We start from the raw sequence: 22,796 nt of genomic DNA, 5'->3' as shown, positions 1-22,796 counted from the left end.
GTGATTAGGCTACCGCAGGCAGAGGGAAAGTAGCCTGCGGTGATTTGGATGGAGCGGCGTGATACCTAGAGGGCCACGGGGCTGCGGCAATGGCTGCGGGAAGGGGAAGGAAGGGGCATTCCCACCCTGCTGTCTTCAGGAGCCTTGGGAGGGACACAGTCTCAGACACTGCGCCCACCCAAAGCTTCTGCACCTGCCTGAGCAGTGAGCAGGGTCTGGGGTTAGGATCTCCCCCTGACCTTTGCGGGACCCCTGCCCTGCACGCTCATCCCTCTACTGCCAAAGGAAAAGAAAAAAAAAAAAAAGAAGAAAAAAGAAAAAAAAAAAAAAAAAAGAGAGAGAGAGAAAAATTTTCTACTCTTAAACTGAAACTTCTCCTAAGGGAAACCGCCAACCTGTATGCAGCCTTCAATGCAAGAAAGATCTAGGGGCTTTGGGAGGGCTGCGTCTTCACTGCAGTGGTTTATTTGAGGCCATAAGTGGGGTTAGTCCCCTCTGAAAGGAATACTGCAGGGAAAGCAGAAAATTGCTCTAACGACTGAAGTTACAGAGGGGCAAGGCCGGGCACGCCGATCCTATGCCCGGCCATGGGCAGCGCGGCCGTGCCCTAAGCCGCCGGCCGGGAAGGCTCTGCTCCGCGGTAACGTGAACCCGTCACTGGGATGTAGCTCACCCCCTCCCCCTCCCATTTGATGTACGACGTGTTCGCGCCGGCTAAAGGAGAGCTGTGTACAGCTTTGTGTACAAACACACTCGCTCCTTATCGGGCCGGCGGCCGCGCTCCCACCGTCCGGCGCTGTGCGTGCGGTGCGGCGGGGCCGAGGCTGAGCGCAGCGCGGTCCGTGCGGGGCTGGGAACGCCTCGTCCGCCGTGCTTGGCTATCGGGGGTGGGGAGAGGGGAAGCTGTGCAGCACAAAGCATGCACTGGTGTCCCTCGGGAGCGCCCAGCTCCTCTGGTAAAGTGATCTCACAACAAATTCGCAGAAGTGCGGCCGGCGACTGGAACTAAACGGGAGGGGAGCGCAGACACAGACTTACACGGCTGCGGCTGCAGGGGAGGGGGCTTCCAGCCCTTTGCAACAAAATGCTTCTGACGGAAACCGCAGGCTATGCGGGCTTGGGCTGTGGGCTCGGCCCGTTGGGGCAGAGTTGTGTCCGTGCGCTGCCACACCGGCCGTTCCCGGCGAGAAAGACGCGTTTGGTCCCCGTGCTGGGAACGGCGCACCTAAGTAAACACATCGGTACCTGCCGGGGGGGGGGGGGTCGGGTGGGGACAGCTGAGGAAGGCATTGGCCTCTGCCTGCACTCCCGGACTCCCAGGAGAGATCAAAGGGACACGCGGGGGCTTTTAGCAGCCTTGAGACTGGGAAAGTCGCAGTTCCCGCTGCCGGAGGGCTCCCGGCGAGCACATGGCCCCGTTATTTGCCTGCTCATCCCCCGCCCCCTGTTCCCATTCCCCTGCCCGTTTGCTTCCAAAACCGTACGCGTTCTCCAGGCAGCAGCAGCCGGAGCGGGCTGTGCGCTCTCGGCCGTGTCTGTCCCGAGCGGGCCGGCAGCCCCGCGCTGCGTGCGGGCGGTGCGCTCCGGGCGGAACGGGGGGCGGCGGGGCGGGAGGGGGCACCTGCGTTAGCGGTGAGCCTTGTGCGAGGCCCCTCTGCAGAACAGACGTGATTAAAGCACAGACCTCGTGTTATCGTCCCCCTCCGATAATATGATCCAAGGCCCTGTTTTGGTTTCGGGCTTGGGTATTAGTTATTAGTATCGAACCCAAACGCTTGAATTGCAATCACAGCGAAGCGCGGGGAAGCGCGGGGTCACGGGGAGCCTCGTCGGAAGTATTCGGCTGAAACGGGCTGCGGCCGCGGAAGCGAAATGAAACGACCGCGTTCTTTCGCCAGCCCTTGTGGGTTCGTGTGTCGGCCGAGGTGAGCGAGACCTCCCCGACAAGCGGCTGTGACCTTTCCAAACCAGAACGTAAAACGGCCCAAAGCGGAAGAGGAGCGGCCCATCGCCACCGCTACCTGCGCGGAGCTGCTGCCCCGGGCTGCGGGGGCTCACTGAGGGACCGGACCGGGTTTAATGAGCAGGAGGGGAACGCTGTAACACAAAGAGCTTTATTTTACAGTCAGAGGAACTCGTTCTTATATACAGTATCACTTTCATCATTTAAATACATATCTGTCATGTTTACAAAAGGCAGTATTGAAATTATTTACAGACGTGAAACGAGACGGGGGTCGCTCTTCAGCACGACGCACACGAAACGCAGCCAAACGGCTTCACCCTGACAGGAATGGACTGCTCGGCTGGTACAGCGCTAAGTACCGTCAGTTAAAGATAGAAAAGAGGATGGGGGGTGGTCTGTGGGTCAAAACTTCGAGAAAACAAAACGGGAGATACAAAGAGGGGTGAGAAAAAAGTCCGTACGGCTCCGGTCTCCGAGGGCCGTTCCGCCGGTGGGAGCGTGCCCCGAGAGGCGGCCGCGCCGCTCTGACACCGCGGGGCCGCAACTCCCCGGAGCTCATTTCTCCACAGCCTCCTCCGCGCCGGGCAGCTTGGGCTCGTCGGAGGAAATGCTGTCCACGATGGAGGAGAGGCAGCGCAGGCTGCTGGAGGCCGACGACTCCACCATGGAGCCCCCTGCTCGGCAGGAGAGAGGGGTTAGGGAGCGGGCGCGGCCGGCAACGAGGCCGCGGGGAGCCGCCACAGGGGTGTGAGCGCCGGGCTGCGAGTGAGCGCTGGGCTGTGTGTGAGCGCCGGGCTGCGTGTGAGGCCGTTACCTGCTTTGGGGCTGCCCCCCAGCGCGCGGGAATGGTCGGAAGCGCCGTGCCAGTCGGAGCCGCAGGTGCTCAGGAAGTCGGAGCCAGGGACCTGCGGCGGGGCGCGGGCAGAGGGGACGCTGCGTTAGCGAGGCGGGCGGCGGCGGGGCCCGCACGTTACCCCGACCCCCTCCCTCACCTCCCCCCCATTCCTCCCCCCGCGGCCGTCAGCCCCCTGTCGGGGGGAGGAGGAGGGGAAGGAGGGAGGGGAGCTCGGGCCCGCAGCTGGGCGCCGGAGGGAGCGGGCCGCCGTGCTTACGTTTCCTTGCTTGGGGCTGAAGCTGAAGGGGTCCGCCGCCACCTCCTGCATTTTGTCCTGCTGATCCAGCCTGTGCAGCAGGTCCTGCAGCCTCTCGATGTAGCTGATGGCGCTCCTCAGGATCTCCACCTTGGGCAGCCGCTGGTTGGGGTTGGCCACAGTCCGCCTTTTCAGAGCCTCGAAGGCTTCGTTGATCTTCTTCAGCCTCCTCCGCTCCCTCAGCGTGGCCGCTTTCCGCCGGTCGGTGGGGGCCGACTTTCTCTTGCAGGTTTTGCAGGCCCAGATGAGGCACTGGCCGGGGCAGTGCGGGGGCTGCAGGCCCGGTGGAGCCAGCACGTGTTCCTCGCCGCTGCTGTCGCTGCCGGCCTCCGGCGGCAGTTGGTCCTGACACGGGGACAGGGTGCCGTCGCTGCCCGGGTACAGCGGGGAGCCCTCTGCCATCTCCAGCTGCTGCAGGGCCCCATTCTCCCCGTCCAAGTAGAAGAAATAGGAGCCGGTTTCGAAAAGGTCCATCATCATGCTGTCCCTCGGCCCCTCTGCTTGCTCCAGTGGGGTGGAAGGCTCAAAAACACCCCGAGGAGCAACCCAGATGGAATTTAATTAGTGCAGTGACATAAGTCCCCACTGCTTTATATATAGGAGCTACTGAAACCCTATCCAACTTTTAGCTGTCGCGGTGCATCACCCTCCAAAACTGATTCCAGCCAGTCTCCTGGGCGCTGTCCTGAGAACATCTCCTATTTAGAAGGCTGGGAAGGAGGGGGCACACAGAGAGGGAGGCAAAGAGAAGAAATAAAGGAAAACAAACGACAAAGAGAAATGCCCCCCGGGGGGCCTGCGAACTTGGGATGAGGAGGCAAGGAGGGGGCTTGGGGAGCTGTGTCTCAGGCAGCTCTGCTGAGGGCTGGCAGGGAACACAGACACAGGGCTGCCTGCTGAGCCCTCCCCAGCCACACACACACACAGACAAATACATACACACACGCACAGAGCGCACACTTTATACCCCAGTGCTAAGTATAGGTTTTGTAAAGAGGGCTTTCAAAGGCAGCCATGGTTCTCCAAACAAAAGGGTTAATATTTTCAGAAGCTCCTGCTATTCCATCAGCCCCCTCGAAGCATGCCATTCGTGTGACCCACAGCTAGTCCAAGGTTAGGAGCCAATCTCACTGTTCCTCCACACGCAGGGGAAGGCTGCCAAGGCAGAGCTGTGCTGCAGAGCTGAAGCACCTATGGATATCACACCCTGGTGCAGTATTTTCCTTTGAACTTTCCGATGTTTCCTGGGAGATGACAGAAGTGAATTCAGGTGACTGGGTTACAGCCTAATGGGGCTCTCTGGACAGCCCCTGTCCTTGACGGTGTCTAGGGCAATCAAAGCCCAGGCATCTGTTGTAACTGCAGCTTAATCCCTTGGGCCTGGCAAGACTTACAGAGCTTCCTGGCCCCTGAGACAGAAATGGAGCTTGTGATCACCCTCTGTTAAGATATACTGTAATGTCACATCATACTGCTAGGCCTCTCGCACCTCAAGAAAGAGAAAGTATGGGAAAATATCCTGAATTTCTTCCTCAAACTGACTGCAAACCAGTTTTTCTGAGTACAAAAATAGTGGAGAGTAGCCATGATTCTTGTTTCAACCAAATTAATATTGTTCAAATCGACCTTAATTCCTGGTTTAATTAGCTAGAACGATATCCAGTTCTGGATGAGACAGAGAAATGCAGCCTGTTCCCCATGAAACTAACTGGATATTTATATTCCAACACTGTGTTCTATATATATATACACACACACATATATATATATATATTTCCAGAGTAGCCTTATAATTAAGGAGTTGATCATAAGGCACAGTTTCCCAGTTTCCATGCTTTGTAATTAGTTTTCTGTTTGACCTTTGACCATTCACTTAATTTTCCTGTGATTTAATTTTCTGCCTTTAAATAGGGATGTCATGTTAGGCTGTACCCATTCCGTGTGTTTCCTACATGGATTGCTGTCTGTTGAGGGAAGAGTTGCTCCTTGACATTACATATGTTTCAGTGCTAGAGGAATGTTAGTCCCATACTGTTAATTATAGTAGTAATGAAAAAAATTATAATGCATGCTCATCACTTAAAAGGTATTTATTACAGTATTATTATTTTTTACTTTCAATCTTTAGTTTCTTCATTGCTGTTCTGGAGGTGTTTGGAACGAGACAGATTAAATCAATTTACTGGTAAGGTAAACAAATGAAAACTGTTTAAGGGAGAAGTATTCATGAAATGTCCTCTCGGAGAGTTTTAACTCAACTAAGGGAGTTGAGACAGTACAAGTTGAGGATCCAGATACTCCTTCAGCTGTTAACAGATTGATTTTTTTTGTTACAAGCAGGAAACAAAAAGTTCTTTCTTTCCAGCACTGATTCATTAAGAGCTGGAGTAAACAGACCTAGTTGTTCAAAGTAATGTGGGGACAGCAAAGGTAGCCCTTTATTGAGCAAAACTCTTCTCAGTTTTAACTGAATTTTAGTTTGAGTGAAATTGGCCATTTGCCCATCATATAAGCAACTTTGATTTTGCTTTACCAATTGCATTGCATCTCCTATTCTCGCTCCTTGGTCAACATAGCACAGCTAGCAAGCAACCGTAGCTTATATGAACAAAGTACCCTTAATAACTTTCACCTTTACAAAAGGATTACAAATGGAGGGGTCAGAAATTGATGCTTGTCTTTGTTCTCTCACACCTCGCATCTATATCGTGTTCAATCTAAGCACAAAGGCAGAAGGGGAAGTAAAATATATGAACAGGAAAAACTGGGCATGGCATTGGAATAGGGATCTCTGAGGAATTCCACCTGTAAGTTAGCCAACTGGGCAGCTCTTCACAGGAAAACTTGTTCTCAGTCTGCGAAGACTCTGTTATTCAGTTGATACTCCTTCTACCAGAAAGCTCTGTAACTCTCAGTACATTTGCAAACAGACAGAAGCAGACGAGATGTACTGTATTGTGCTGATTTATGAGATCTGTTATCCTACCAAGGTAATACTAAGTCAAGATGGCCCCAAATCCAAGAAACACAGATTGCATTTTCTGTCACGGCTGATCTCTGGGACCTCAATCACTTTTTCCTCCACATGGATTCCAGATTTTTTTATATAACTGTGATGAGCTGATAACTGCCAAGGTCATTCTTGACATCTTATGACTTGAGCAGAAGTCTAATGTAGAATTACAGGGAAACATTTTGTTAGTTTGGACCATGGGGCACCTCACACCACTCCAAATATCCCTCTATTCACTCTATTTTTTCTGTCCTGCTCTGCCCCTTCACACAGAAGATCTTATCATCTGAATTTGGCAGTGTGTTCATGTAAAGCTAGGTGACCTATGTGTTTTTTTTTTTTTGTCACTTGTTACCTGTATGTTGTATAGTTAGAGCAGCAGTTGAAACTGTTTGAGAGCTAGTTATCTGCTATGACTCCTGCTTTGCTAAGTGGTGCACTCGAATACCTACACCTGCATTTACATTCCCATTTTTCTTTTCTCAGGAACATTCTTATGGAGCAATCTCTGAGTAGTCACCACTTACTGCACTTTTGATACTCATTACAGGGAGCTCTCAGAATGTGTCATCTGAGTTTTCTCACCCTGCAAAATGACGTGTATTAGCACTACCAGTTTCTGCATACCTGATCCTGCCGTGCATACCCTGCATGTTAATGTATCAGTAGTCACAGTTCATTGGTAAGAATTATAGAAAACCTTGACATATTGCTGCTCTATAAAATTCACTGTGGAAATAGTACATAACACTCAGGGTTGCAAAAGCTAAAAAGAATGAGACACATCTCCCTTCCTTTAAGAAGGAAGTTTTAAGCAGATGAGGACTGAGACATCATCACATTCTAGAGACGTTTCACACGTCTGAGCTGCAGAAGCTGTAATGGGAAAACTGGTGGACAGAAGATGCGTAAGCTGCTGAAGGACACGTGTTTAACCCCAAAGAAATGCTGGGTGAACAGAAATTAGGAATACTTTGAGATTTCTTGAACATCTGAGTAGTAGCGACTCTATGGGGGACCAGATTTTCTCATGCTAACAATGGCTTATGGGAAATTTAAGCAAAAGAACTTCACTGTAATTCATGGAAGGATCATTTCTTCTGCTGGAATGGAGATTACTAAAGTCTGTGGCCTGTGGTATGTAGTAGCACTGCTGAGCCTGGATTATCTCTTCTTGCCTTAAAATACATGAACTTCACAGTAGAGTACGGTCAATAACATGGAGCAGGTTTAGTTCTTGATTTTCACTTATGTATGTTGTCAGACCACAAGCCGACTGTTGCTTACCCGCATTCTATTATTTACTTGACCCTGCTCAAATTCTGCTCGTCTGAAGAAATGCTATTTCCATATCCACAAAGTCACATGGTCTCTCAGTGGAGGTTTGTAAAATGACTAGAGGAAGTGTGTGTACTGGGTGTGCCATTTCAGAGAACTTGTAACCAAGAGGGAGCATCCATCTCTCAAATGCAAGCTTGGCAACTGGATTAGAGAACAGTAATATGTTCTGTGGAGACAGAAAGTCAGAAAGGTCGAGATCTGAAAAAGATGCCTTCATATAATTAAACAGTCTTTGTAGGGGAGGAGCTGAAAATGTTCACAGAAACCCTGGTTCCATAGCTGTTCCAAATCATTGCTGTTTTCCTTTGATTGGATATGGACTTTAGTGTTCATATCGGTTACAGCCCTGTTATCATCTGAGAGGTGCAACTTCGCTAACTAAACAGACTCCTCTAGTTCAAGATGGTAAGGTAGGATTTCATTACAGCTCTCATGTTGGGCAGTTATGAGACACAGTTCTAAATGGCAGATGCTTTAATGCCTGTGTCAGGGTCTACAGTGACAAATAGTCACCACTGCATAAACACATTTATTTTACTACAAGACATTTTCCTGGGGAGGAGGGAGTGCCAATCAGAAACCAGAAGCCCATTACAGTGTTGCTGTCTGGGACAGGCATTTTCCATGGTTCTGTCCAGGAAGAGAAGCTGTAGTGATTACAGACCTCTCATACTTTTGACTAGGCAAAAAAAGAGAGGAAAGGAGGTGTGAGATGAGTGATACAGCACACATTGCGTGCTATATAATCATATTTTTTGCTATCAGATTTTCTGTAAGTGCATGAAAGATTGTTTTACAGTCATACACTTACTTGGTTGTTAAGTCTATAAGCTGTTGGAAGCACAGAGTGCATTTTCACACTCCACAGTTTCAGAACATAATGACAGTGATGTCTAAACCTGATCTCAGTAAAATGGACAACAGTTGAATCCTAGTACTGATAATTAAAATAAATACACGTCTTAGTTCTGTATGTGAAAGAAAGCAAAGTCTGTTCCTACATCCAGTACTCAGGTTAATCGTATCCCTGTTGTTCATGGACAAAAAAGAGAGCTCAGAAGGTGGGAAAACGGCTGCTTCCTTTTCTGGAGCTCATGTGGAATTCTTGCAGGGCTCTTCATGGGAAACTGGAAGGACAGAGGAGCAGAGTTTGGAAACTGTGAAGATACAGTGAAGGTTATGGGTGTGGAAAGCTCCCATAATGTAGGCATTACTTAAAGCACAGCACATCGCAAAACCATGAGGTGATTATGTTGAAATGATCACATTGTAGACATGAATTGTATTAAGCTGTTTCCTTATCGGTTGCCAAATACTTTTTGATGTATGGATGTGCCAGTTTGATGAGCTCTTTGATTACATGGCTAACAAAGTTAATCAGCTGTATGTCAGATGTAGGCATTGCTTGATCAGACTTAATTCTCGGTGCTGTACTAATACAGTCCTTGATTATTCCATGCATGGGTGGATTTTGAATGCACAAACATCTGAAATGAGAATATCTTGAGATAGTTTTCCTTCCAAAATGTAAACAAACTAATGCAGTCCTGTGATTGTCCTCTGGATTTCTCCATTCCTCATATTTTAAGTTCTTGTTCATTATATTTTGAGTATTGTTCTGCTTTTGTAGACAACTGATTTAGCTCATACGTGTTGATCTCTCTGTTATATGTATTTTGAGATTTTGTGCTCCATTTCGTCTGCTTTCCCCTACCCACATTGCTGTCACATGAACAAATAAAGCTTGTCTCAGGTACATTATCAGTGCTTGCTTGAGTTCCTTTAGTGGACATTTCAGTCTTCTGATAGTGTAGGGTAAGCATAGAACGATGTTTTCCTGTTCTGCCATGTTTTTGTCCTTGCAGACATAATGGCTACATCCCACATGCTCTCTTCCCAGTTCTTCCTTAGGTGCAACATTTGGCTTTGCTGAGTCAGTCTCAGCTTTGAAACACGTGTATGCTCAGATATAGAAGTGAGTTTTCCAGGGCTGGGTTTTGTGGTTAACTAGGTGATCTCAGTTTTACCTCTAAACGTAAGCTAGTCCATTCCAAGGCTCAGGTGTTGTTATATTTCATCCTTTCATACAGGTAGTTGTTCTAAAGACACCCTCAGAGGAATTAAATTCTAGTTTACATCTTTGCTTACTTAAGATTTATTCTAGACATTCTGTAACGTTTTAACTGATGTTTGTGGCTGGCTATTTTTATACTCCTGCTATTGTCATATTACTGCTATCATCTGAATTCCCATAAACATGTTGCTGACTGATTTGAATGTTATGTTCACAGCTTGTACTTTGGGTACTCTGACATGTGACCATTTCCTTTCCAACTGCCAGTCGTGTTCTGTTCTCTCTGTACCTTTTCACAAGACTGCTGTGTATCCAAATACCTTGGGCTTTACTTGGCTTTAATCACAAACTTAAAGAGTTTTACAAAACTATTTATTAACTTATGTCTTATCCTCTCTGATAGGATGCAGGTGTTACTCGAGCTGGTGTGTTCTGATGTCCTTTCCTGTTATTCAGTCTCCTGTATCTGCTGGCTTCTTTTACTCAGTAAATGGCAGATACATGTCTGTTCCCACTTACAACCTAGTCAGCTGCCTACCTGGAAAACATGGGGATGAAGTGTTCAGACTGCCAGAGAGGACTGGTCTGTTACGCCACTGTGCACCAAGTCAGTCATCCACATTTTCTGACAAAGATGTGTATCAGATGCTTCAGCTGAAGATACCAGAGACTTTGATAGGTTGCAATAGATAAATTATCTTCTAATTATTGTTTTCACTAGATCTGTACCAAATTCTGTCTCCTTTGTACTGCTCTGTAAGTACAGATGAGTCATGGTAACAAGATAGAAAGCACAGCAATGACAGCAGAGTAGCAAGGTCCCAGGCTGCAGCAAGTGAGAAATTGCTCAAATGCAACAGCTTGGGCACAGAAACAAAGGAAAGAACCTGCTTACCTTCAGAAGGCTTCATGTATGCAGTGATCTCCAAAGAAATGCCCTTGCCTCCATTGCCAGCCCTTATATGAGGTCTAGGAATGGGTGGATCCTGACTCCACCCTTTCTGGTTACTGAGGTGCACTGCATGCAGCTGAGCTCCCCTTCTACCTTCTACCAGGTGTCCAATCACTGCTTCAGGCCCTGACTTAGCATCTCCACTACAGTCATCCTAAAAGAAACATGATGTTTTTAAAAAGCTGGAAAGAAGCTGGTCTCAGTCAACATTCCATCTTCCCAAGAGAGTTCATCTGATGTATAGAAAAGAAATGAAAGGGGAATAGTGTTCAGATATTCTGCATGACAAAATGGCTCTTACCCTTCTCACTCTAGTTAGATTGCACACAGCTACACTAAAAAAAATGCTTGTATTTCATTTCAGATAAAGTGCCTAGACTAAAAGAAGGTTGGTTTCCCTCTCTGCCTGAAAAATATCATCAAAAATATGGCTACAACTGAACTGATGGGAGTTTCTGGATTCTTGGAGGAAGAGTACATATTGTGTGGGGTTGTTTTTTTGGGAAAAGCTAATTCTGTTGAGGGAAATTTGAGAAGAAAGAAATACCATAAGGGTGTATTTTCATTAGACAGAGAACCCCTGGAAGAGCAGACCTAGATCTGCATTCTGGACCTGGTAGCTAGACAATATCTAGCTACGTTTAAATTTAGAGAAAATAGTGAGAAGATATTTTGCTTGTGAAGTGTGAAAGCTGGCTTAGAACAGAATCCACTGGCTTGCAGAGTCATTATTTTTAAACAACATTTGTGCATTGTAGCAGCGTAATAGAAATGTTTGGCTCAGAGTGCCAGGCATTATAGTTATTACTTTGTAGTATTATTCATTACTATCATAACTGCAAAAGAGATAGATCAGAATTGTGCACCACAAAGGATAAGCAGACCCGATGTATGCTGCAACTTGCAAGTGACAATCAGTTCGTTCTAGGTAGGCTCAGATGTAGCAGTCTTCATCATTCCTGAATGACTACTCAAATATTCTTGCAAGTGGCACCACTGGAATATAAGAGATAGTGGACATATGATTTCTCTGCAGCCTTAGCCCAGGGATCGGCATATTTGCCTGAGATGTGATAAACATGGATAAACAGATCTCTGCCCTGAATCAAGCAGAGGATGAAAATAAATCAGCATCTCCTGTGTTTTATTTGAGTGCTTAAAATGCAATCCTAGAGATTTACTCCTGGATTATTTTTAGAGGGGGGGAATCAAAATTGGAAATTCCCTATTAATTTGACAATGATGATAATGAGATGACAGTTCCCAAGCAAGAGGATGCCACAACTGGAGATACATTGGCACACACACTTTGTAGCTTTTTAACTGCATCATCAGTGCTTGTTGTCTCCTGAATTCCACTCCAGATTTCTGAGAGTGCCTTTCATTAGTGACTGTTTTTGGGTATTCCTTTTGAGTTTGGGCACTTGTCAGCTAAGGATTCTACTGAGTGTCAGGAGGTCCAAGAGTTAAGTATTTTAACAGTTAAATGTTCTTGGGATGCCTTATCACAAGCCAGTACTTACTCTGTGCCATTGCTCCTTTCTCAGTACCTTTCTCTCTTTGACCTTCAGGAAACCAAAAGCAATCACCACCAAACCAACCAACAGAATTTCACATGCAGAACTGCTTCATGGAGCATGGAGTGGATAGTCATCCATGCGGTCTGTAACACTGAAAATTTGGCATGTCCAGGAGTCACAAGGACTTCTAGTGCCCAGACAAGCCAGAGGAGAGCACGCATTTAGAAAGGCTTGCGTGCAGGAGATGGCAATGATTGCTCTGCAATCTCACTGCTCCTTGTAAAGCAGGCCTGGGCAGCGTCCTGGCTATTTTGCTGACAGCTTCCACTGGCTCACTTCCTCCCAGAGCCAGGGTTTTGGGTTACCCAGCCAGGCCAGCAGGCCTTCATTGCCAGTCATGTGATACATCTTTGGCATGGAGATTTTTTTTGTATTGTGCGTAAGCCACGTGCAGCCAAAGGTTAGCCCTGCTGAAATCCAAGGCCTAAAATTATCTTTGCAATCCTTCCCTGAGATAAACTATAAATGGTTCTTCTATAGCATATACAATAGATTTCCTAAATATGACAGAACATTCTATGTAGAGCATAAGGAGTTGTTTTAAAGTGGCAATAGAAAACCTTGTTTCATTTGGGTTGTAATCTCATTGTGAGCGAAGTAAGAAGGTCTTACAGTTTTCCCTCTTTGAAAAGATGAACTTTCAATCAGAGTTTATCATCGTACTGAGCTCAGACTCAGTTTGGAATTTCTTTTTCAGGAAAAAAATGAAAACACATGGTATGATGTTAAATATCAGTGAAATACAGTACTTGTATATTTCATTTATGCATCATTCTTTCCTCTGGAGCACTTTAATAAAGGCACTGTCAAATGTTGTTTACAATGGATTTTTGTCAAATACAATATTCTTTTCATAAAGAGATTGGCTCTGTTAACATAATTTCTTCAAGCTTTTGTCAAGTTTTAAATCCTGCTGGAACTGACACCAACTGCCCGCTCTGACACTTGTTCGTTTCTTTTCTCTCAATTGAACCATTCTCTGTCTCTCAGCTGTTGCAGCAATTTCAGTTTTTACTAAGTAAATCTCCTTGCAAGACATCTTCCTTGTTTTTGGAGAGCCATACGATATGGTGGCACAGAGTATTTCAAAGCTCTCAAAGAGCATCTCAGTCCATTGCCATTAATAAATAAATAAACAAACAAACAAATAAATAAAGGTTCAGTTTAACTCCTTTTTTCCATAAAAAAAAGTTTTTAAAAATCAAAACCAATCACTTCTTTAGATAAGGATTTATGGGTCACAACAACTGTGAGCTCATGCTTCCTTTTGTTAATCTGGAGCAGGGTAGTTACATCTGACTGATTACATGTCACTTTAAGAGCCTGAGTATGTGCTTGTGTGTGTTGAAGTATGTGTGGATTTGGTATATCCTAACAGCGATAACAAGTTAGAAGAAAATGTTGGCATCTTAAATAAGTTAATCTTGTCGTTTTGCTATTATTCTAAGCATGTAGCGAAGAGATTTTTGTCTCAAGACTGAATAAGAAGAAAGGTGCCCTTGTCATGAGTGGCCTGCTGTATGCCAAAGGTCCTTGTTGGGAACCTTTCCAAGTTAGGCAATGAAGCTTTCTGTGAGTTCTGTTTCAGCCAAAGCCACTGACTGCTTACCACTAGTCCTGTACTGCCGACATGTGAGAACTGGTGGGATGATGAAGGTGAGGCAGAGCGTGAGTACTGTGTGGCAGTGATGCTGTCCATCATATCTTTCAACAGTCCCCAGGTCCCTTGTTTGTACTGAGATAACGTAAGCGGTGTCAGAGATCCCTTCATGTTTCAAAGAGCACATCGATATACAGGAGAGGAATGTTTGTCTCATTAAGTTTTGTACATAGTACAGCTCACACAATTAATCTCCATTAACCAGCAACCTGATATGTTTCCATAACCTGCCTAAGAGTGCTAAAAAGGATAAGAAAAAATGGAAGGGCAGAAGAAGGAAAAATGAACAAGTGATAAATGTATCTGCCACCTTGAGCATGCAGTCACAGTTTTTGTGTACTGTGTGTCTTGCAGTGTTCCTACAATAACAGTCACCCCACAGGGAGGAGGCATATATTTAAGGAATTGCAGTAATATGGAATTACAGAACATCTTTTGTCAAAGCATCCTCCTGAGAGAGGTGTTCAGGTGTGCCTCTCCTAGGCATCCATTCTAGATTCGACATCAACTGTTCTCTGTGCACGCCCATGTTTTTCCATTGACCATTGGAAATGGTTGGCTTAAACTGAAACTATCATATGGCTAGAACTGATTCAGCACCAACACAGAGGAGGATTAGAGTGCTGACCTAGGCTTATCAAGGTATTGCTCTAAGAAAAGGATATAAGGTAAATCACAGGTAGTCTGTGATCCTTGGAATTCAAAGTATTATGTCCAGGTTGGAAAGGTTTATCTTATTTGCCTTATTGCACTGTTGAGTAGGATTTTAGCTAGCTGCTGTACTTTAATGACAACCCTAGATCTGGATTTTTTCTTTAGCAGAGAGACGTTCAGACTAAAATCCCACATACAAATGCCAGTTAGCTCTGGGAATGTTTTCTGAGCTCCTTGGCTGACAAAGTGCTGTGTTGTCAGATAGCTGTCTTGATCTCAAAAGGGAGTAAGGTTACATGCTCAGGAGCCAGTTTCCACAGGTCAGTTCCTTGCTCACGCCTAGTGTTGTTGCAGCTCATTTAAGAATTCTGGCTTGATTACTTATTTGCTTATGCCTTCACTAGTGGAATAAAACCCTCTCCTCTGTCTATACTCTGTCTGTCCCATTCTGCACTTGCATTGTCAAAATATCCGTTTTTATATTTTAAGATTAGTGAAAGCGTTGTCTCAATAGAGTCCTTTGGTTCCCAACACTAACTTGAATCACGAAGGTTGCTGTCAGTGCTCATAATACTTGTGTTCTGTATTTGTGCTTTTCTCATGAGCTAGGCACATTTACAGTAAAGCCTAATTAAGAGCATTTCTGTGCGACTGGCAGGAGCGTTCAGTATCTTGCAGTACTCAGCTCAAAGGTTGTACTGTTTTGTCCCAAATACTTTCTGTATGTTTTAGAACGCTTCCTGCTCAGCAAGCTTCATGGAATGTAACTGTGAATGGTAAAGCTTTACTTGCGTATTAGGTTTCCAGTATCCAAGTATTCTTTTCCTGTCATTCACAACTCCATCTCCTGCAAAATATTTTAGAAATATCCTTGTAAAACTTCCTTTGGCTCATTATTGACTATGAAGAGTACTGGAATGGTTTGTTCATGATTACAGTGGATAGCTGCGTGCAGCTGTCATCCTACAAAAAGATCACCCTGGTAACACCAATCAACAAGCAGAGTAAGATGATCCATATATAACAAAAACCTTCTAAATGTTGTCTTTCAACTGAAATACAGAGGCACAGCCTCATCCCAGACTGCCCAGGGAAGTGAGATCTTTGAAATGTGCCGTAGACATTTTTATTCATTGCAGAAAAGCCATTGATTTTAAGTTTTCTTTACACAGTTGAGTCTGAGAAAGGCCCTGCAGAAGAAGGGAGCTGGGGGAGAAAGTCATTAAAATAAGTAATTAGTTCAGCATCATTTGGGAAAAATTATTGGGAAAAGAGAACTGCCATACAAAATATCAAACATGGGATCCATCTTATTGTCTTCAGCTGACTGATGCTGAATAATGAATGGTGCTAAACTTTATACCACATTTTGTAATAGCAGTAGGGGGAACTTCTGGATAGGAAGCCAGTAATTTAGTTTATCCTTACAATTGCACACTGTGCCAATGCTGCTAAGACATACAGTTCATACCATCGTTTAGCTCTGAGGTAGCGCTAAAATACGTTTTCACTTGTCTCATAGCTCATAACTGTAGGCAAAGGGTAGGGAAGGAAAAGTTACTTGGGAAGGGTCAATGCAGAAATGCAGCTGAGGATCCATGATGTTCACTGTACATCAGCTTAGAAGGCAGGAAATTTAAGTAAGACCACTGCACTGCTTACCTGGGAATGATGTATGGCTATAGATCATGCCGGTAGCACCTGACATCAGATAAATGACATTTCTTTGGATATAACCGTATATAGACAAGCAGCACAACATTAGAAGATGGCACAAAACATGGAGAACAATATCTTTTTAGCATCATGCTTAGAATGGTGACACAACAGACATGCAAAAGTGGTGAAGCAGTGGACTAGTTTCATTCTGTTTTCTTTGAAGCAGTGGACCAGTTCCATTTCTTTGACTTAGTTCCTTACAGTTAAAAATGGCAAAGACATGTCCAAAACTGTGTCAGTGGTTTCCATCTACAGTCCACGCCACTCACTGCACTGCAAGTTTTGTAGCACTGAATGCACATGTATTTTAACTATACATATGTCCTGAATTCACTATTAACGTATGTATATCCCCTAAAACAGAGAGCTAATTGAGTTCTTTCCATAGATTTTAAAAAGAAGAAATCAATTTGAATTTGTTTCTATCATTTATTTCCATGGACACATGATGATATTTGTTCAGTGCTTAATATGCATCTAACACATGTTCTGAAACAGGTATTACTGAAACTTTAACTTGTCAAAATGTTTTCAGAGAAAATGCCTTCTGCTCACTGACCTCACAGGGTTCTGAGTTTTGAATCTCTTGCCAGTTTTGTCCTAGTTGAATAAGAGCCATACATAAAGCCCAGATCTTGGAGCCTGCACTAGACACTGTCTAGCTTCAGTCTTAATGGTTCTGAACTCTGCACAATGGGAAACCGACAAGATCTCAGTTGTTCTTGCAAAATACAATTACCATCCAGTTAAGATGTACCTGTTTTAGAAATGCACCACACATCAGCACAAGCTTCTATTCACAGTGATAAACACGTAGCAGAATTACTCTGCTAGAAATCAAATCGCTTCCAATTAAAAACAACTTCTTATCTAGATAGAGGAATGGTCAATAGCCAATCTATTTATGAAGATAATTGGAGTTGGGAAATATCTTTGATTTGAAAGAGGCAGCAAGATGTTTTCCCACCTATCATACCAGGAATTTAAGATTTTGAAATAAACTGAGTAGCTGAATAAATCAGTAGCTGAATGATGTTTGCTCTGTGCTTCTTGGATACCATGAAAACTCACTTGGAAACAACCGTAAGAAGACCATTTTGTGCTGTAACTCTGCAGTTGTTAAACTGTGACTCCATGAAATTGATGAGTTATTTTAACCTGGAATTATGTAAGTCTAAGTTTTAATCTGATTTTCTATCAATCCTAAAATTAGAAACACATACTGTGGGCATTTATTTATTTTAGGTAACTGGATGAATATTTCTTTGACTCCATTTAAGCACCTCTTTTGTTGGAAGATGGTTCTATTACAGTAGTTAAGACTTTATCAGGTACGATTGTAGATTGATATCAGTACTCTTCTGTTCTTTTTTTGTCTTCAATTCCATTGCTGTATTTCCAGGCTTGGTTCTGAATGTGCTTTGCAAATAGTAAGTAATACACGTTAAGGCACTTCTAAGGTTAACCTTGGTGAAGCAGACACTAATTGTGCAGTGTGATTTTGGCATAGAAAAAACATTTTGTGTTTGCAAAGGTTTGTTTCCTTCTCTGACAAACTGAAGTGTAATTTCTAAATCCACGAAACATTTTACATCTCTGTATGTAACGAGGGAAGCTCACTGTCATATGTGACCTCAGTGTGAAACATGATTAATTCATCACTCTTTGCTGCTTTTTTTCTTAATAACTGCATATAAGCAACTCTGTAACATAGGAATACACAGATGGCACGCAAGATTGGTCTTTCGTGCAATGTTATGAAATTAAATTGCTGAATAGGTTCTGATACTTAGAACAGTTCAAAAATGCTTCAAATTTAACACGAGTGTAATGTGCTGCTGCTCTCTTACTTTTGTAAACAGAACAGATCTGTTGTTAAGGGCACTGACAGTAGTCTCTTTTGAAGACATCCTACAGAGTTGGCTATAGATAGATATACATACATATCTATATGCCAATTTTTTAGAGAAATATACCAAATAATAAAGTATGACCTAATTTAAGTGCAGTTCTAATCTTCCTGTAAAATTTGGGTATTCCCCAGCTCTTATTCATTCTTCATTCAGTCTCTGCTTTTGATAGACTGTATTCTTGCTACACTAGCTATGCCATTAAGCTATAGAAATTTGAGTGACAAATTTCACATATATTCCTAAAATAGCAATTGGACAAATTCTGCCCACCTCCTGCTCTCGGTTTCACCAGTAGAACCAACACAGGAGCAGCTGTAAAAGGAAAGAGCTGGAAGACAACAGACTGTGGAATCTTTTTCTTCGTGACTGGATAGAGGTCTGAGGGATGCTTCGCTGTTCCTGTAAATCATTGGTGGGCACGTGAGGAGGTCAATGAACTGCTGCTCTATTTATACTGAAAAATGGTTCCTGAAGAGAATAGCTTGGAGATTCTTTTTTTTCCTTACCAGTTGCTCTGGGAATTGTAGCCAGTTTATGCTGAATTTTGGCCTTTATCCTTAATACAGTGCAAAATATGCCAAGGTAGCATTTCTCAGATTGCTAACATTTATTATAAATTATTTGAATTAAATTTCATTTTTTTTTTCTTTGACCTACAGAACAGTGATAAGTATTCTAACATCTTGCTAAGATGTCAGACAAATATGCTAATGAATTGAGTTTGACTACAGGGAGATCTAAGAGTCTTTGTGATAAATATTAGATGAAACAGAAAACATTTAAGCATGTCTGGAACTTCCAGAGTTCTACTGTAAGTTGCAAGAGGCTACTTAGCCTTTCTCAATGAGAACAAAAAAGTAATGACACACATATGTATATTCCACTGTCATGGATTGAAAATTAGACAAGATTATGACTTTATAAAGTCAATTTATCACAGTGCTACATGTACTGCTACCAAGTACAAATACAAATCATGAAAAACATCTGTAAGCCCCTATAAGTAATTTGTCAGAATACTTTAAAGTACGTGTATAATAAATGAAGAACACATGTTTCATATGAACCAAATGTAACTAGAGCTGTACCGAATGCTTTGCCAGAGACTTGAACAGCTGTGGACATCACCTCTCTCTCCGTCTACCCAGCTTTAAAAGGCATTGTTTTCCTTTTAGCTTGACAGGTGATGTTTGCAATACCGTCAGTCTTCATCAAAGACAGATCGCCCAAAATATCCTCGTAGACCATTTTCATCTCCTCAAATACTGCCTTTTGATTTTCACTTAAGGTATTTGGCACTTTCTGCTGAAAGGGTCCTCACTGATTTACAATCTGCACCATCCTTGCCAGATTCTAAAGACATCAAACACCTTCTGCTGTTCACTTATGAATAAATATCAGGTTACATGCTGTACAGTATTTTCTGTCTTGTAGGTACAGTCAAAGATATGGAAAGCTTTCATTTACAGTTGTGCACACACAAACACACACACACCTTCCTACTTTCTCAAGAAGTTTGTCTAATTTTCCTGCATTTGGTGCTTCCACAAGGCTATGGATTTTATCTGTCAAACAGAATATACACTGGAAACCCCAAAGTCTCTTTGCTTTTATGTTTTTCATCTTAGATTAAGGTCACAGCCTTATCCCAATGATATATTTATTTATACAGAGAAAAAAAATGAGACATCAGTCTCCTCACCTAATAACGTCAACTGAATACTTTCCTATAAACCAGGGTGCACAGATTAATTCTCTCAGGAGTCTTCATACTCAACAGTTTTTGGTTTCCTTCTCAGGCAAGCAGTTCCTGCTTCTCTCATTCCTGTTTTTGATCTCTCTCTGATAACAATAATCAGTGGAAGACGATTTTCATTAAATCCCCTAACATTACTTCCTGTACTTTTCTATCTCTACAGTGATTCACCAAACCTGAAAAGGGAGCATTTATTTTATTTTATTTTTTAATTGATGGTGCTGCATTATAAAAAATATTAAATTTAGAGTTTTCTTTTAAAATACTGAATACTAAAGACGTGAATGAATTATAAACATTCATTTACTCAAGTCAATCTAACATGCACTACAATAGGTAATAGCTTTTCAGATGGTTTAGTTGTTGTTTCTAATTATCTGCTTTGAAAAGTAAGAGGAATGTAAAATACTTTCTTCTGCACTGAACATTTGCAATCGCCATTGCAAACTTAAAGCAACCAATCCACTGACTATAAGTTGTCTTAAATAGCTCCAAGTGTCCCTGAAGAGCTACTGTGTGCTGTGTAAAAACTGAATAATCCTCCGCATGTCAGAAGGTGACTCTTCAGCTGTTCAGGATCATCAGCTGATACGTTACCACTCATAAAAAAAAGATTCAAAACATAAGAATGTATATTTAGGTAAAGATCACCATGATGGTAATGGAATTGATCCGCGAGAACTGAGAGCAACATTAAAAGCAATCTAGCAAGAATGATTCAAGGAACTGTAGCTTTTACTTAAAACCAAAACGCAATGAACACAGCAAATTCACACAAAAATAAGTTCACTGGGAATACAATTATTTTTTTGACATCTTATTTGGCTCATTTTTCCTCATTTACAAAGATAAATGGAAAAAAGGAATATGTTCAAACACATCCTATTTAAATACGTACATACTGAGTGTAGTACTCGTATAACAGCAGAAGTGCACTCTGTGCAAAAGTACTTCATAGCATTATTGCTCAGTGATCTGAATAAAATACTTCAACATACTTATGAAGGCACATTGATAGAAGAAGAGCTGTTTCAATCATTTGTGTCTGTTTCAATCATCAAAACAGGGGAGTGTACTTTGGCCCTTTTGCTTACAAAAATATGACTTTGACTTTCAAAATCTCATCTTTAATATTTAGTCTTAGTATTTACATGGTAGTTTCTTCCCATTCAAGCTCCACATCACCTACAAAAGAAACAGATATATTACTTTAACCTACTTTGTAAACAAATATTACCTAATGGCAGATAAATGTTTTGGCTGAAGTGAGAAGATCTCATGGGGAAAATGGTGGAAGGCTTGAGCAATGGCTGTTAGCACAAGGGAGGATGAAGGACTGCAAAATGCTAAAACTTTATTCTTCTGAAGCCAGAAAATGTTTGTTTATGCTTCTTAGACTGGACAAGTCAATACACCTGCTGTGAAAAATAATTCTGAGACCACTCGTATCTGCTTACCTTCCATGGCATCCAGAGAGTCCATCTTTTGAAGCGCTGAATAATTTACAAAACAGATTGGTTGGCTACTTCCCCTGCTTGTCAACAGATCCAGGACACACTGATGCAAAAAGATATATTGTGCCTGCAAAGATGTGATTTTAAAGATGTCTCATTAGGAAAGAAGAAAGAAAAGAAAATATTTTTTTTATATATAACATTCAGATGTTATGAAAGTAACTGCAGTTTAACTCAGTCATCTCAATACTCTGATGATATCATATATATGTCCGACCTGATTTCATTCATCAAGAGGTATATATTATTGGTCAAAAGATGTTAATTGCTATGGCTAGTAAAAATATGAAATATTTTTCATATTTATATAGTCTGTGCCATATTTTTCTGTAAAGCTGTGATCTATGAAGATGCGTTTGATTACTTTTTGCCACTAGTTAGACTGAGGAAACCGAACAAAGAATTTCTCTCTTTATAACATAGAGAGAGCCAGCAGGGTGCACTCAAATGCAAAAGTTCAAGTAAATCTGCATGTTCTAGGACGATGCACCATTGCTATGAGTGAAAAACCCACATTGTTTTCAGTGATACTTCTTGTACTGTAGCATGATTTTTAATAGACTATAATGCTAAGGGTGGGCAGCTAAAGTTACTTTGACATCACCAAGGGCATAACGTAACTCTGGGTAATAACTGCTGGGAAGAGAAAATAAAAGAAGGCAATGTCAGGACGAAATAAATAATGAAATAAAAGAATAAAACCAGACAGGTATAGAGCCTGAGATTATGTCTCAATAGTAGTGAATTAAGCAGTGGGGACACTGCCAGATGGTGAAAGTTGATCAAAACATTTGAAGTCTCTCGCACAGTTTTGATCCATACCAACCAGCATTACCCAAAATTTCCCAGTGTGTTTCAGGTCATTCCCTATAGAGGACTTGCATGCAGCTTTTATGGGGAGAGTAGTAACTGCAGGGATGTTTCTTTGTACAAATATAGGCCATTCTGTACTCAGAAAATAATTGCTAGTGAAGGAAAATCATCTTTAAGTTATAATCAAGTACAAAAATAGGTCTGACAGCAACTGCTTTTTTATTTTACTCGTAGATCCTACAGACAGTTTCATTGAGGGATCTCTAAACTGAGTTCTGGAGAGAAGTTCCAGAGGCTTCTTTCCTCCCATCCTCTATGCTGATCACGTAAAATCTGAATTATAGGCTACTAAACAGTGTTTTATAACAGAGCTGTCAGAATAACCTGACTGCTGAATCTGCCATAAAACTTCACAAGGTTCAGTTCTCCTGCGGCAAGTTTTAGTGCTGATCTGCATTTTGTAGTCTGCAAACATGAGTTAGAAATGACCTGGATGGGGAGCAAGCTATCTCAGGATTTTGAAGCTAGAACAGAGTAAGTCATGGTATACTGGAAAGTCATGCTGTAGAGTCAAAGATTTCAGGCAGCAGCCTTCGGTTAGAAATGGCCTGCAGGACACTTATGCAAAAGGGCTCATGCAAATGCAGTTGGATTGCCAATACACTGGGATTTTAAGAACATCTTTAAATT

General features: G+C 42.8%; 2 protein-coding genes across 2 annotated transcripts in view; both read right to left on the bottom strand.

The window, feature by feature from the left end:
• Positions 1 to 2,290: 2,290 nt before the first annotated feature.
• MYF6 (myogenic factor 6) lies at positions 2,291 to 3,597 on the bottom strand. The gene is made up of 3 exons (XM_072357701.1): positions 3,079 to 3,597; positions 2,781 to 2,871; positions 2,291 to 2,640 (listed from the first exon to the last, which is right to left on the bottom strand). The coding sequence occupies exons 1-3, from the start codon at positions 3,595 to 3,597 to the stop codon at positions 2,522 to 2,524; spliced, it is 729 nt and encodes a 242-aa protein (XP_072213802.1). The 3' UTR covers positions 2,291 to 2,521.
• A 16,993-nt stretch (positions 3,598 to 20,590) lies between these two features.
• Positions 20,591 to 22,796, bottom strand: part of PTPRQ (protein tyrosine phosphatase receptor type Q) — a 93,810-nt gene continuing 91,604 nt past the window's right edge. Inside the window, exons 44-45 of the mRNA XM_072330381.1 lie at positions 21,237 to 21,360; positions 20,591 to 20,964 (exon numbers count right to left, since the gene is read on the bottom strand). Of these exons, the coding sequence (XP_072186482.1) occupies positions 20,927 to 20,964; positions 21,237 to 21,360 (162 nt within the window). The 3' untranslated portion in view covers positions 20,591 to 20,926. The remainder of the gene's footprint in view (positions 20,965 to 21,236; positions 21,361 to 22,796) is intronic.

This window comes from Excalfactoria chinensis, chromosome 1, assembly GCF_039878825.1.
Source record: "Excalfactoria chinensis isolate bCotChi1 chromosome 1, bCotChi1.hap2, whole genome shotgun sequence".
In the NCBI taxonomy this organism is placed as follows: Eukaryota; Metazoa; Chordata; class Aves; order Galliformes; family Phasianidae; genus Excalfactoria; species Excalfactoria chinensis.
Note: the sequence above shows the minus strand (reverse complement) of the source record. Positions and strands in the feature narration are given on the sequence as shown.

Excerpts from the sequence above, each read along its gene's own strand:
- MYF6 (XM_072357701.1), bottom strand. The coding sequence starts at position 3,597 with ATGATGATGGACCTTTTCGAAACCGGCTCCTATTTCTTCTACTTGGAC. Across the intron at positions 2,872-3,078 it reads TCAGCCCCAAGCAAGGAAAC|GTCCCTGGCTCCGACTTCCT; the intron begins GTAAGCACGGCG and ends GCCCCGCCGCAG. Across the intron at positions 2,641-2,780 it reads GGGGGGCAGCCCCAAAGCAG|GGGGCTCCATGGTGGAGTCG; the intron begins GTAACGGCCTCA and ends CCTGCCGAGCAG.